Source organism: Rhea pennata, chromosome 6 (genome assembly GCF_028389875.1).
Source record: "Rhea pennata isolate bPtePen1 chromosome 6, bPtePen1.pri, whole genome shotgun sequence".
NCBI classification, from domain to species: domain Eukaryota; kingdom Metazoa; phylum Chordata; class Aves; order Rheiformes; family Rheidae; genus Rhea; species Rhea pennata.
In genome coordinates, this window is record NC_084668.1 from 36,711,034 (window position 1) to 36,725,962 (window position 14,929).

General features: G+C 44.7%; 1 protein-coding gene across 1 annotated transcript; it reads right to left on the reverse strand.

Annotated features, from left to right (window-relative positions):
• Nucleotides 1-1,721: 1,721 nt before the first annotated feature.
• C6H2orf80 (chromosome 6 C2orf80 homolog) lies at nucleotides 1,722-12,271 on the reverse strand. Its single transcript, XM_062579351.1, has 9 exons — nucleotides 12,216-12,271; nucleotides 11,071-11,160; nucleotides 10,153-10,234; nucleotides 9,573-9,655; nucleotides 9,348-9,435; nucleotides 8,651-8,728; nucleotides 3,136-3,223; nucleotides 2,500-2,618; nucleotides 1,722-1,808 (listed from the first exon to the last, which is right to left on the reverse strand). Exons 2-9 carry the CDS (start codon nucleotides 11,109-11,111, stop codon nucleotides 1,722-1,724), a joined length of 666 nt encoding a protein of 221 aa, XP_062435335.1. The 5' UTR covers nucleotides 11,112-11,160; nucleotides 12,216-12,271.
• Between the last annotated feature and the right edge of the window lie 2,658 nt (nucleotides 12,272-14,929).

Sequence of the window (14,929 nt, forward strand, 5' to 3'; positions counted from 1 at the left end):
GGTGAGCCGGTGCTGGGTGCGATAGGGTAGGCCTGTTGCAGCAGTGAGCACAGGCCATCATGGAGAGGTAGGAACAGCTAAATGGGATTAGATGGTGAGTTCTAGCAATCCTGCTCCCTGTAAGACCAGGCTGAAACAGCTGGTGCTGTAGATACCTGCAAAATGCTCCCTGGCTTCCTGTGTCAGGGGAAGAGTGATCTGAATGACAACCAGAGGTCCCTTCTAGCCTTATCTTGGCTCACATAGCTCAAGGGGCAAGTGAGGGGAGGCATGGTATGGGTAAGAGCCCCCTGTCACTGCTGGCACGGAGACCTACCAGTTAAACTGATTTTTGAATGTGCAAAGCTGTAGTAAGTTTTCTGCCATATACAGCTCAGAATTGAGGACAGACTTTTACAGCAATGAGATTTTACTTTAAACTGTGAATTTTAACAGGAAATTTGTGATAAGTTCTTTCAAAAACAAAGTGAACCTGGTGAGCTGAAAACAAACTTTGACTCATCAAGGTTTCTAAAAGGCCCTTTGAATCTGTAAGGTTTTGGAAGGTGTGCTAAGTTTAACCATTTCACAGGCTTTGCTGGTGCAGTGTTGTCTTCTGGCATCTCCATAAATAGGATCAGTGCCTGAGAGCCAATAAGCAGAAGAATAAAAACAGTTTTGCTTCACAGATGTTTATTTTTCTTTAGCATTTTTGCATTCGAGTACAGAAACATCTCCCAAGGCATGAGTTAAGGTAGCCTTAAAATACGTGACCAGCCTTTGGATGGCTGTTTGGCTATGCCTTGCCTGAAACGAAGCTGGAATCTTTAATTCTGTCACTTTTTTACATACATATTATATATATATATATAATATGTAAAAGCTCTGATGGAGTCTCTCTACCCTGAAATCAGTGTTATATGTGTCCCCTCAGCAGTGAACACTTCTACTCCACTGAGTCTTGGAACTTCTATGTAAGTAAATAGAAAGAGTCCTATAAAAACATGCTGTACTGAGCCTAGGCTACCAGCCAGAGGGAGAAGGAGGTGGAAGGAGAATGTGTACCCAAGTCTTATCCCAAGATGGAGTTTGGATATGAATGAAGGTTGTGACAGTTCCTGCAGGAGATGGAGAGTCTTCTTTGGCTGCACGATGTAGAAACAACAGAAGCAAACCCTTAGAGACCTACAAATGGGGAATGGAAGATGATGAAAGGCTCCAATATTGCACTGGCAATGTGGGAGAGATTTTTCTGTAGTTGACTCTTCTCTCCCATCTTGCTCATATTTCTGAGAAATAACAATTAAAGGGAAGGGCTGAGGAAAATGGGCTTACCATAGGAGGCACAACCCTCTTGTGACAGTGTTCCTCATTTCTGCCCCACTCTGTATGATGTGTGGGAATGGCACAGGACTGTGAGCATGGGGAAGTGTGTACTCCCTGGCTGTACAAAGTGCTGCAGCCTCTCTTTGGCTCTATCTTTCTCTGCAGAGTATCATGGTCAGTTAAGAAGCTGGAGAGTAATAAGGATGCACTGGGGAAATTTAAGCTCTCTGCACTCCAGCAGGGAAGCAGGAAAGAGATGACTAGGAGAAGAGCAGGGAATGTGCAAGTCTTGAGTGCAAGACAGGAGGGATGAGAAGAGGAACACTAATATTAAAAAAAAAAAAAAAAAAAAAAAAGCCAAAGACATCACTTACGTCACCTAGCTGTAGGTGAGCTGCATGAAATCTGAGTCCTTGTTATGCCTTAGCTTTCTTTGCCTTCTCTCCTTTCAGATTTGTTCCAGGCTTTTCTGGAGAGGTTCCTTGTTTTCCTTCTGTAGCTCCCTGCAGGATGCAAATGTTAAACACAAGCACAGCATGCCAGGCTGAATGAGTCAGGAGAGAGGGAGACTGCACAGTGGATCAGCTTCCCTCCTGCTTTGTGAAATGCATTGCACGTTGAACTCAGAGGTGCAGGGGAGCCCCCTTATACTGCTCATTCAAATTCCTGCTGTTGCTAGAAGGAACACTTTCTCAACTCTGTTACTCTGCAGACTTGGAGCAAACAATTGCCTTTGGCAAATCACATACAAATAGAAAGCTGGAGCCTAATTTGTGTCTGTGCCTGGCTAATGACCTAACACCACTGGGTTTTTTTATGGTATTTTTTTTTTATAGTCTTCAACTTCTTTTTGACCTAGAAGTGATAGTAGTGAATGTTTTGCAGTGAATATTAGCCAGAAGAACTCCTTTCATGTGTGCATGTTGAGAATATTCCTGGAATGTGACTTTCCAGCTCATGAGTGATACCTCTTGCCTAACATTATGATACAGTTACCGTGGAAGTCAGATCTAGGATTGACGCTGTAAATAAATTACCACTACTATGAAACTTTTCATGCCATGGAGCATTAAGATGGGCCTGTAAGAAAGGCTCTGTGGGCTCTGGGTGGCCAGAGGCACCACTCTAGCTGTGACATTCAGAGGCAAGATTGCAAAAATGGCTTGCTGACTTACGTGAAATTTTCAAACCTACTTTGTCATCCTGCTGCTTTCTTCTGGTCAGTGAGTCAAGTTGCTTCCCATCCTTTTTAGCTGTCCTTGTTGAACCAGAGTTGGTCTTTTGATTTGCTGCTCCTCTCTGGTACTTGATGCCTTAGGAAGGAGAAAGAGCCAAGTATCATCTTGGGCCTGCAAAGTACCCTTGAGCATGGAATCAGTTGTGTAAAATGACTAGAGGTGAAGGGCACTAGTATCAAATTCCCTAATGCTGATGGAGTTCCCCTCATTTTTGCTACGTTTGGAGAAGATAACCGTAACCAACCTTTGCAGGAGTCCAAATATTAGTCAAGTGTTTGTCAGATGTGAAGGCTGGCCCTACTGCAGAAATGGATAAACTTTCACCTGTAATGTTATACTTCAGCTGGAGAATAAAATACTGCTTTTTGCAACTGTTATGTACTTTGGGAGCCTGAGGTAGATACTATTTCCAGGCTGCAGTAGGAAGATACCCATGACAGGAATGGGCATGGAGCAAGGGATACATGATCCTTTTTACATGTAGCTTTTGGAGCTCTATGGGCTGTAATATGGTGGCAGTGCTGGGACAAGCAGCTGCTGCCCCATGTCCCCTGCCCTGGCCATATGGGGAATTGGGGTGAAATGTGCTCACTGTGCTTCCAGGTGTGCTCTGCAGCTCTGGGGGCAGTCAGCATGGCAAATGGGTGCAGGGAAAGGTTGAAAGGGTGAATCCAGTGGTCCTGGAAAAACAGTAATTCAGATTAGTACATCTGCAGAAACCATGTGCCAAGCCAAACAGGCATATCCTTCTGTGTAGTCGGTTAAAAAGTAAGATAACTGCTTCAGAGACCTTGATGGGCAAGTGAGGAGAGCTCTGCTGAATGGTGCTTGGCCCACTCAGCTTTCTGAAGTGTCCATCTTTACTGCCAGGACATGGCTGTTGGTTGTGCAGTAGCAGACCTGCTGCAGTGTGTAGTGGTGTGTGCACAGGGCAGTCCGCGATCTGCCCCAACACCCTGGCCTGGGCTGCTCAGCTGTTCACATGGGAGCTGCTGAAGTGTCTTGGTGGGGTAGGAAACAGAGGTGGCAGGCAGTTGGGACAGCAACTGTTAGGCTAGGAGGGCCCTGCTCATGATTCAGAAATTTTTAGTTCCTCCAAGAACATGACCAGGCTCTGAGTGCTAGTATTTATGTAGCTTGGTAATCTGGTGCTCAATTTTTTTAAGGAGATCTAAAAATTCAAAAGGCATGGGAGGTTATAGGAATCTCCATTATTTTCTTTTGTAGGGAAACAGGGGAAGGTGACCAAACCTGAGACCCACAAAAGTTAAATTTTACAATGGGCTGAATTGCAGCTCAAATTGTGGACTCTTAAAGAGGGATAAATTGTGCTTCCAGAGTTACTGTTAATGAAAACAGTAGCTTTAACTGCTTAAACTGATTAGGGCTCTGGAAAATTAATTATACTTACTCTCCAAATTCAGCAAAGCATTTTGGTTCCCTTCTTACAGGGTGGGAATGAGCTTAAGCCCCTGCTTAAAATTAAGCAGTGTCACCTGCTGAAATGGAAACTAGAGATCCTGGTAACAATGGCTTATCTTCCTCTTCAGAATATTTTATAACTTTGCCACCTTATGACGGTCATGGAAGTACCCCAACCCCACTAGAGACAGGTGCTATGTAAATGCAATGTTACATGAGAATAACAGGAAGACTGTTCCTTCCTAGTGTTGAGTAACAACAGAATATGAATCAAAACTTCTTTAAAAAAAAAATAAGTGGAGAACAGCATGAGTAGCTGGAAAACTTTACAAGAAAACCTCACTCCTCTGCAGTGTATGGTATGCACTCAGAAGGGATATTTCTAAAAATATCCTGGTTTGGGAATTCGTAGCAAAAAATTCATGCCATAAGAGAAATAACAGTAAAAATAGTGTAATGTTCACAGCAAAAGCTACCCACTAGAGCAGCATGGAAGATCCCTGCACTGAAAGAACAGGTTGTGAAATGCTCCTAAATAGGATCGAATGGAATAATTCAGTCAAGAGGTCATGGCCAAGGCTGTTCTGGGGTATGTAATACCGAGTTACAAAGTGCAGTTCTAGCCTTTTCTGGTCACTGGGTGGCAGTCCATCATTAATATTAAGGCCAAGCAAGATTACATATTTTTATAAGAGCATCAGAAATGCTGTGAACTACATGTGAACCACCTATTATAGTCTGATTACAATTCCACAGCAACTTTTAATGATTGTTTGGGAAACATTAATAAGCTCTGCATCACTGAAAATAAAACCTACTTATTACAGAGAAAAATGCTCCTTTGTTAAATAGCTAGGCCATGCAATAAAGTATTCTTGTGACTTATGAATTAAAGATTATAAGCTCTCCCTTATTTTTAGAGGGCAACTTCACTCAGACTGCACACCTGCTTTTGCACAGGCCGCCTCTGAACACCAGCAAGGCCCTCAAAGCAGCTTATATTTCCCTCAGACCTGCAGGACATCCTTTCTCACTTGACATTAGCAGTAATGATATCACACTAATGGGGCTGCTGCCCAGGAGCTGAACTGTACCTTAGCATGGTTGTGCGTAGTCAGACTGCCCTTTCCCCCTTTCTCCCTGGCACACTGAGGCAGAGGAGGAACTGAGGAGTTCAGCTTACTGTTATGTCTAAAGAGAGAAGGGCTAGAGCTAGTTTGCTATTAACAAAGGGGCAGAAGCCAAAGGAGCAGACAGCTTGAATTTTGTTAGGCAACATCTCTTAAAGAGCGCACATGTTACTAAATTCAAATACTCTGATACAAATGATGCACCTTTATGCAAGAGGAGATTCTTTGAAGGGTATTGCTTAGATCGCACAGGGCTGGGCTGGCAGCTGGTGAGAGAAGGGGCCTGTGGCATGGCATTGCCACAGCTAGGAGTTCCTGGGCAGTTTCAAGGCAGAGGAGGGTTGGGGTTATGAGAATGGGCATTGAACTGGTGGTACTTTAGACTCTTCTAGACCCAAAAGGCAGAAAGCTTTTTTTCTATTAAATAAGTTCTATTTGTTTGTTTTCATTTGGGGTGGATTCTGCAAGGTGTGTGATGCCAGCAATGTTGAAAGCCTTGTGAGTAATTTTGAGAATAGATTATCCCTTTAAGACAAGGGCTAAGTGTAGGCACCCGGATCAGGCAAGGAAAGACTGAAGACCCTTAACTGGTTAAATCTGCAGAGCGAACGTAAGATCTGATCAGCTAAGTTGCAGTGAATATCTCCTTTTTGTCCACTGTAGGTTTGTGGAGGGTGTCTTACTGGGTTTTTTGTTTTTTGGGTTTTTTGTTTGTTTGCTTTTCTTCAGGTGGAGATGATGTTGTTGCTCAGTTGTCTTCTGTATCCAGTTTTGCATGGACCAAATACGTAGTTTCTAGTAGTTTGAGGATAACTTCCAGCAGAGGAACAGCACAACAGAGCAAAATAACCTGCTTCTGCCTTTTCAGGAACAAAAATATGTCCCTGAAGGCTAGATAGTGAACACAAAGAGCTTTTATATATCTGTGCTTGCCTTGCACTGGCACTTTGGTGTGAGTCTTTGCCAACCCAAGTGGACAATGTGCAGTTCAGAAAGGAACCATGGAGTCTGTGGTCAGCTGGGCATTTAAGCCATAAAGTATGTCCCCCCCCCCCCAAAAAAAAAAAAAAAAAAAAAAAAAAACACTTCATAAATCTCTAAACCCAGGAGCATAGCATTCAAATCATCAAACATGCTGCAGTTGACTCCTTAGACTGAAGGGATGGTGCAGGGATTTTAGAAGTGATCCTTATGGTGCTAGAGACTTTTGACTGCAAAGTTGTAATAAGGGGTCAAACACTAGTGCCACCTTTAGCAGCACCTCTTGTCAGCCATCTCTCCCTCCATGTCTTTCCTTATCTGTCCCTTCCTCTAGCAGCTGTTGCTTTTTCTTAGATATGCTTGAGCAGTGGGGTTGTGTCCTCCCTTGGCAGAAGTTCTGGTGGGCTGTTGACATGGGTTTCTGAGCTGGCTGGCACAAGGCAATTCCTTGCCTTCCTCCAAATAGGTTGTCACTGCAGCCCTCTGCTACCTAAATCCTGCCACTTAAGCCCAGCACAGTGCCCCTGCATGCACTGACTGGGTGCTCATGTGTGACTGCAGTAAACCTTGTAATTTCTGCCCAATACAACTATAGAGGTTGGCCTGGGTGTTACTGGTTCCCTAAAACCTGATGGACCATTTCACATACAAGCTCTAGGAGGTTTTGTCCTCAAACAGGGAGGGAGTCATTTGTCTCATGGGTCTCAAACAATATTTGATTCTTTCGCTTAATTAAGATTTGTAAGAGTATGTCTAGATGAAGGCGTGCAAGAGGCACATAGTCTGCTGCCTGCCTTAGGAGCTGACCGTACCCAGGCAGCTCTAGTACGGGGACTGACAGTGAACCATGTTACCAAAGCACTATGCCTGAAAAAATATATTCTGCTTCTCTCAGGAGAGGTTTTAAGTACAAAGAAAGATCCAGGCTTTTTGGCTCTGCTATGGATACTGTCTGATCTTGGGCAAGTCATTTAATCTCTGTCTCAGTCAATCGTCTGTAAAGCAGGATAATGTTACTTCTGTTCTCTGCAATAATGAAATAATAAAACCTTGGGCGTGTTTTCTGTTTCTGTTGTAGGATCTGGCATGAGGGTATCTCCACACTCTGGTGGAGCATCTCCTCCCTGCAGATACACAGGTAACAGATAATCTTGCAGTCACAGTCACTGGTTTGTTCTGTTTAATTTGTGTCCAACTTATGTAGGACTGTAACTCACTGCAAGTGGAAAAACTGTCTTGGCATTGTTCTCTTGTTCTCCTCTTTCTTGCGTTGAAGAGAAAAGCTAAGGCGTTCTGAAGGGTGCCGTCTCCAATCCTTCACCAGCATTCAAGGACGATTTCTAGGGTGCGGTTATTGAATCTCCTTAAATAATGTCATGTAACACTCATGTAAGAGTTGAGTTTCTGTAACCTAGCATTGATTTTTTATGAAGTTACCTAAAATCAGGACACCAAGACTAACACCTGAAGTGTTGTCATACCCTGACAAGGAACAGACAGTAGCTAACCAAAAAATGGAGACTTAGAGGTAAAGGTCTTGAGGCAAACTTTTTAATATGGGATTTAACATTTTTGGTTCCTCTGACAAATGCCTAATCCCAGACCACTTGCTCATTTACTTGGCAGGAACGTTTATTAGCTTAAAGGGGGGAAAATGGTTGAAGGAGCCCATGAAGGATCTGCAAAGTCCATACAGAAGAGAGGGGCTGAAGAACTGTAGCAGAGAGGTAAACTGTGTTACTCCTTTAGAAAATTGGTCACAGGACACCCTGTGACCCATCTCTGGCTCCTGGGTGAGGCCAGGTGCTAGAAAAGCTTAGGCCTTACCCTGCAGTTTTCAGTGAGAGTGGAGACTTTTGGGTCAAAGCCTGAGTGTACAGGTGAGAGAGAAAAGGCACAGGTGCACTACATCTTTGGCAGCCAGAGAACAATCCCAAAGGAAGAAAGCAAGCACTAACTTCAGATAAAAGTCATGCTGCCAAACCCTGTCTATTGGTCTTGCATGATATCTGAATGCTTGTACTCTGCTGCAACAGGGAGTCATAAGTGTGTATTGCTCCCTCCCATGCATTGTCCCCAAACCACTGCTGGTCTAAGAGTAAAAAGAGTAGATTCTACAGAAAGCAATTAACTCCTTTCCTTTTATTAGAGAGCTGAGATAAACCATAGCTATAATAGCTAGATAATATGATCTGCAAGAAATTAAGAAATACTCTGTATTCTGCAGGTTTGACAGATATGCTCTGGCAGGGGGGCTGAGGTATACTGTGGACAACTGCCACCTCGCATGGAGGCTTTACACCTTGCAGTGAGGCTGCAAGGCACACAGCTCTAATCCCTGATGGCAGATGTGTGGCAGGGAGAAAAGGGGATGATTTGACAGGGTTTACTCTGTGTGGGAAAATGTGGAAAGGGAAAGGATACAGGGCTGAGGAATTTAGGAGAGAGGTAGCAGAGCCACACTTTGATGGTGCTCCCTAGAATGCTACTCTGCCCCATGCACTGGACCAGGCTGCTATAGGTGTGAGATCCTCACTCAGACCCCTGTAAGAGATAAATCTGCAAACCACTCACTTTTGCAGAGCTCTGCCAGCGTGTTGCTGAGTGCCTCATGCTGTAAATCTCAAAGACATCTTCAACAGGAATGCTGTTCTGTGAAAACAGTTAAGGCAAAGGGTCAGCTCTCAGGAGAAGTATTCTTTAAAATCAGTGTATGAAACCCAGCTAATACTCCCTTTCCTTTGAATTTTGAAACAGCTTTCACATGAACTCCTAGTATTGCTTCAAGTTCCTATTACGTATCTTCCTGAGACTTGGTCCTACAACCTGCTTTAGAGGGCCTGAAAGTAAATACAGGAGAATCTGGGGGAGAGAACAAGGAAGTGAGTCCTTTGTCCCATCATAACAGCCACAGTGGCTTAAGGTGAGTATACTGCATGTACTGAGGGACTGGTTTGGAAGATCACACTGCATCTTTGCTGGGATTGTTACACTCTCTCTGCTTATGCCTGTTTCCATCATCATTTTGTATTGACACCCCTTATGTGTGAAACAAGGTAAGTACTGATACACCCTCACAGAGTGACCTACTGAAACTGCCTATTTTGCTTTCTCAGGCTGAGCAAAACTTAATGACTATGTGATAAAATGAGTCATATCTGTAATATTTGCATTATCTGTATGCTGTGCTTTTTATAAGCAAAGACGTGCAGGATACAGGGAGACAGCTGCCATAGAGCAAAAGATTCTAGTATCTTTCTTGCCCTCTTACCATTAATATTCCAGCATATGAAGATAATATCATAGCTTCTCTCTCAGATCGGTTGGGATACATGTATCTGCTGCAAGTTGCCAAATTCCTGCATGATGTTTTGAACAAGATGTTTAGCCTGGTGTTATAAAAGCAAAAAAGCTGGACCGATTCACTGCTGCTTTCACTGCGCTCACACAGGTGTAGCCCATTGCAGCATTAGGGCCTTAGCTTTGCAGTACTCACATTTCCTCTGACGTATGCTGAGGCTGAGTGTCTGAGTCATTTAGCCACAGCAAAGCAACACTGAGGGCCAAGTTGTAATGAGCCTGGAAAGAGAGAAGCACCCCAACTGTCTGTTCTGCTGTAATCACTCGACCCAGGAATTGAGAGAGTGTGTAGGAATACAGGGGGAGATGAGCTGCAGCCCAGTGTACGCAGTTGGTGTCTTACAGTTGGTGAGACACTTGTTGAGGTTTGAGGCATTTTAAACATGCCTGGGAAGACTTTCTCATGCATTTGAGAGGTTTTATTATGCACTGACAGCTTTAGTTTATCTGCAAGTCTCTTCAGATGGTTAACTTCAACCTTCTCAAATGTCCTTTGTTTATGAGCTTTGTCTTGATGAAAAATCAGTCAGAACTTAAATTACTGCATATGTTACACTTGGATGTTATCTACAGCCAATCTCTGTAGATGAGAGAGTAATGAGCTTTTATTGATCACTGTAAGAACAGCTTATTTAAGTGTATCAAACAGACATCCTTCAGAGTTCTCATTAGCCCTGCAGATAAAGGGGTACAGGATTGGAAATAAATCTGATTACCATGTCATCTAGAAAGGTGGACTGCCTTTGTCCTCTTGGATCAAATTCATTTTCTCGTAGTCTGATGCCAACATAATCACTCCTTAAAGCAAGAGAGCAACTTTGAATTACCACCAGTTCTAAGCAATCCAGTACAAGGAAGATAAACTAGGCGATACCAAGGTCAGTGTAAAATTAGGGCTATTTTTTTTTTTGTGACTCAGGGTTAGGAATCTTGTGTGGGATTTCTCATAGGCCCATCCTGATTAGGATGGAGCATCCTAATTTTTGCATCACAAGCAGTCTTAGCTTCCCTCAGACCATGTTGCTGTCTTTCGCAGAAGCTTCAAAATACAGGAAGAAGCATAAATGTGAAAAGAGTATTACAAGTCTGGAACCTCACAGCAAGGGTTTCAAAGCAGAGTCAAGAGACTGAAAGAGGTACTTCACTGGTGTTTGTTTTTCTCATTAGCAGAGGGCCTGAGTCTGCAGTATTTCCTGAGACTGAGTAGTACTGATCTATGCAAGGAGACCAGAGAAGGGCTGGCATTGAATAGAGAAGCTCCCAGAAGCTGTCTGCTGGGCACTCCTGCATCTAAGAGCACTAACAGACCACTTACAGTGGCTGCTCTGGATGTACACTGGATGTATGGCAAGGGAGGAACTCTGCACCTCCCTTCACAGCCCAGGCCTTGCTCTGTGCTAGTGGGAATGAGACATCTCTGCTGTTGTGTGTGCAGTCAGACTCTGTCACGCTGCAGACAGCATATAGAGCATGCTAGAAAATTAGGAGTATCTAAAAGGAAGTCTGTCCATGCTTTCCAGCAAGAAAAGCCTAAGGACTTACTGCTGTTACCCAGCTAAGTCCTGCAACCTGTTGCAATGAAAGCAAGTCTGTCTCAAATTCGGTACAGGAAGTTGTGGGCGGAGAATACTCACAGGAGTTTTTCAATCTCCTTCTTTAAGCGTTGTCTTTCCATGGCCAGAGATGTTCTAGTTGTCACTGCAATGTAAATGGCTCACTGAAATCTAGAAGAGAGGAAAAAGTGCATGCCACCAAGTGTCCCTGTCACAGTGAGCAAAGTGGAACCATGGGCAGAAGCGTATGGGACACTTAGACCCCTACAGAAATGTGGCCAAAACCAATTTCCAAGTTGAACTGGACTAGACCTGGAGAGAAAAGATAGTCAAGGAAGAGAGGATGACATGCAAAGCACTGAAAGTGGGAATAAGGAGTTTGATGATGGAAAAGGGGCAGGATGGGCCCATTTACAATGAGCATCTATCTTGAATATGACTTGTCAGCTAGCAGGCTTCTTGCATCCCCATCAGTGATGCATGTTTTCTAACATAATGTCCACCTACTGCACAGTCTCTACCTGCTACTTGTTCTGAGTTCTTAGCACCTGGTTTTTCCTCCCACTGTGTATGTGTTAATCAGACCTGTGTGGTAAAAAGAGGGGATGAATAAAGGCAGTTTGTTGGCTGTAGATCACTGAATGGGCTGGGAAGAGGACAGGCTCGAAGAGACAAGATAGCAGCTGTCTGGACAGGATGTAGGAAAGAGAGCAGCCAGCACCTTGGTCCACCAGTTTCTTAGAAAACCAAAACATACACTTCTCATAATTCACAGCCACAGAGGCCCAGCCAGGCAGCAAGTGCACTGGTTAGTTTTCTAATGCAAAAAGGTAACCATCTCCTAGCCCTGCTGTGTATTTTACTGCAGGTAACAGTAAGTATTCTGGGCAGGATCCTCAGTTAGTAGGAGTTAGTAGGGACTGCTGAAAACCTGTAGGATGACTTACGCTACACAAGGTGCTGGCTCATCATTTATAACTGTAGTGCTTGGTCCCACTGGGGAGAAGGTTTCAAAGCAGTGAGCAAAGACATCTCACTAGGCAGTAAAAGGCTACATCTGGAGTATTCCCGGCCTGAACTGGCTTGTTCAGAAAAGAAGAACCCATGGATTATTATAAATATGCAAAGAAATCTATGACATGCTTGGTAAGCTCATCTGTGTTACTGGATATAGTCTCCCTATTCTTTTTCTCTCTCACACGTGTACACAAGAAATCATGCATTACCTGTGTCAAACTCGTTGGAATAGGCCTCAGGATCCAGGTTTGGGGCTTCTCTGACTCCAAGTATCTCTGAGGAAGAATTCCCTCTGGATGCTGCTGTTCCTTTCTTGCCTCTGTCACTGAGTTTGTGTGCCAGGGAAATTAGGCTATGACTATGCAGAACTGTAGCTTTCTCTGGTTGCTTGGAAACAATGCTGCTGAGCTGAGAGAAATTAAAGAAAGAAAAAACAATGCAAGATTAAACTTGCATCCTGATGTTGTGCTATCCGGCTCAAGTTAAATGATCCTTTTATATTTCTAGATATTGAGTTTCACTGCTAAGTGACCAGTTGGAAGCATAGATGACTGGCTAACAAGGAAGGTGGAGTCTGTTCACTGGGTTCTGATGGATTTAATTGCTTGTAAAAGAAGCTGTTGGTATTCAGTAAAAGTAAGACTATGGAACAGTGAAAATCTAGACCTGCTACCTCTACTTCATATCTGCAGTGTTTATGGCAAACAGGAAGGATCCTACTACTTGCTCTTCCATCCATGCCACATTTTTGCTTACAGCGTTAGGAGAAGCTCTAATGGCCGGGAAATCCCAATGCAACTTACTAAAGCCTCACTGATGGTAGCCAGTACAGCGGCATAATTAATAAGGCAGGAAGAACCCATTGCATCTGTAAACCAGGGAGGTTTGTAGGCTGCAGGTTTGAATGCAAGAAAGGAATGAGCAATCCATTTCCCTAGGAATATACTTCTGATGTTAGCTGATTGCCAAGTAAATAGCAATGGATTTATGACACTTGGACATAATGTTGCCTCTTTGTGATGGCCTAAGTTATAAAAGCAAATATATTATCATTAGACATAACTTTTCCAGGAAATGGCCTACTTGCCATTTACAGAATTTGTGCTATGCTTTCTCTTCCTCATTTCATTTCACCACTCTTTCCAAGGACTAACCTTTAGATATGTGTGTTGCAAGAGGCAACAGTGATGAACACAGCTCTGCTGCCTACTCTGTCTTTGCCAGAGTTGTGATGTGGAAAGCCAGACCGGCAGCTGCTGGGAGAGGGCTGGAATTTAGGGATGGCCTCTCCTACAGGCATTAGATGCCCATGGCCATTCTTATAGTTTCTATCTCCCCCTGTGGCAAATTAAGCACTGAGCCTGTGTCTTCCCTACCGCTACTGCCAGCTTGGGGCTGGGTTTGATTCTGAGGGTGTTTTCCTGGCAGGTATCACAGCTACCCTCTCTGCATAGTAGAGCTGCTGCTTGTTTGCACTGCTTTGAGAAACTAGGTCCGCTGTCTGAGTCTCCTTCAGTCACACCAACCCAGAGCTTGTCTTCTGCTATGGCCAAGCTGGCGTGCGAAGTGACCTTCACAAAGTGCCAAGTCTGACCAGGAGTCCAGCTAGCCCCAGCCTGTCTCCTGTTATGTAGCAAGGTGCCAAGGAGGAAAGTGGCTTCCCCAAGATGAGGCTGGTCCTGAGCTCTGGGGTGTTGTTGACTCCTGCTGTTTCCCCAAATGGAGGCAATGGCACTGTACCTGTCGGGGGGTGGCACACACTGAGGTTTGCTCTTACTGAAGGAGGAAAAAAAAAGAATGGTAGCTGCTAGTGGGTGCCTGAGGAAGAGTTTAAGAGCTGTGGTAGTAGACATGAAACTTTCTCAGTGTTTCCCCATTCTGTGTTGATTTTCCACTCAGGATCTCCTCGAGCAAAAGGTGTTGTCTTGGCAGTTAATACTCTTGCTTGATTTTGTCTTATATAAACTTGCCCCATCAATTTTTGAAATCCAAATAATTGACATTATTAATGTCACAGGGCAAAGATTTCCACTGTTTAAATACAGCCATGTGGGAAAAGGCCCCTTTGTTTTGTGAAATGGGGAAGACTAGGAGCATTTACGATGTTCAGGATTTGAGTGAGACCATCTGTTGGACTGAGACATGCGACCTTGTGCTCTGTTCACCCAGTAGCTACCCTACATTCAGCTGAATGCAAAGCAAGAAAACCCTGTGGAAGACCACAGTAACTCCATGCTCTGCAAGCTAATGCCTCATTTTTCCTCTCATGGCACCTTCTGTGTTTATTAACAATGAGATTAATGAGAGAGCAGGGAGAGACGCAGGCTTCAGGCCAGCATTGCCGGTGCACGAGCGGCACGGGTGTAGACTTACGTTTGACTGCGTGGTGCTGATGCGCCTGAGCAAATACTAAGCCTTCTCAGTGATTTAATAAAGTTGGTGGTAAAAGTTTAGGCTTGTCGAGTTTGTCATGCCTGGAGGCAGCACATGTATTACAGAAGTGTGCTTAAGCCTGTGGTCCCCAGCACAGCAGGTGCAGTGCTGGTCTGGGATTCCCGGAGCAAGAAATAAGGCGGGTGGGGAAATCCTTATCCAGGGCAAGTCGCAGTTTTTTGTTGTTTGTTTGTTTGTTTTTAAGATCACTTAGTGTTCATGGGCTAGCGCACTAAGTGCCATACAGATCAGGAGTAGGGTTCGGGCCCTTCTGAGGGGCTGCCGGGGCGGGCCGGGCCGGCGGGCAGGAGTGCTGTCGCCGCTGGCCAAGCCCCTTCGCGTCTCCGCGGTGACCTGCTCTTCCGCGAGCTCCTTTCCGCCCTCCGAGGGGCGGCCCGCCCGGCGGCGCGGCCCCCTTCCCCCCTCCCCGGCGCGGCATGGCGGCGCGGCGCCGCTCCCCCACCCCGGCGGCGCGACATGGCGGCGGGGC

Bases quoted from the DNA above. Each gene is read 5' to 3' on its own strand.
- C6H2orf80 (XM_062579351.1), bottom strand. From the start codon at position 11,111: ATGGAAAGACAACGCTTAAAGAAGGAGATTGAAAAACTCCT. The intron at 9,656-10,152 runs GTAATCAGATTT...CTCTCTTTCCAG, and splicing joins CCACCTTTCTAGATGACATG to GCTCATTACAACTTGGCCCT. The intron at 1,809-2,499 runs GTAGGTTTGAAA...TGCATCCTGCAG, and splicing joins GAAAGCAGCAGGATGACAAA to GGAGCTACAGAAGGAAAACA.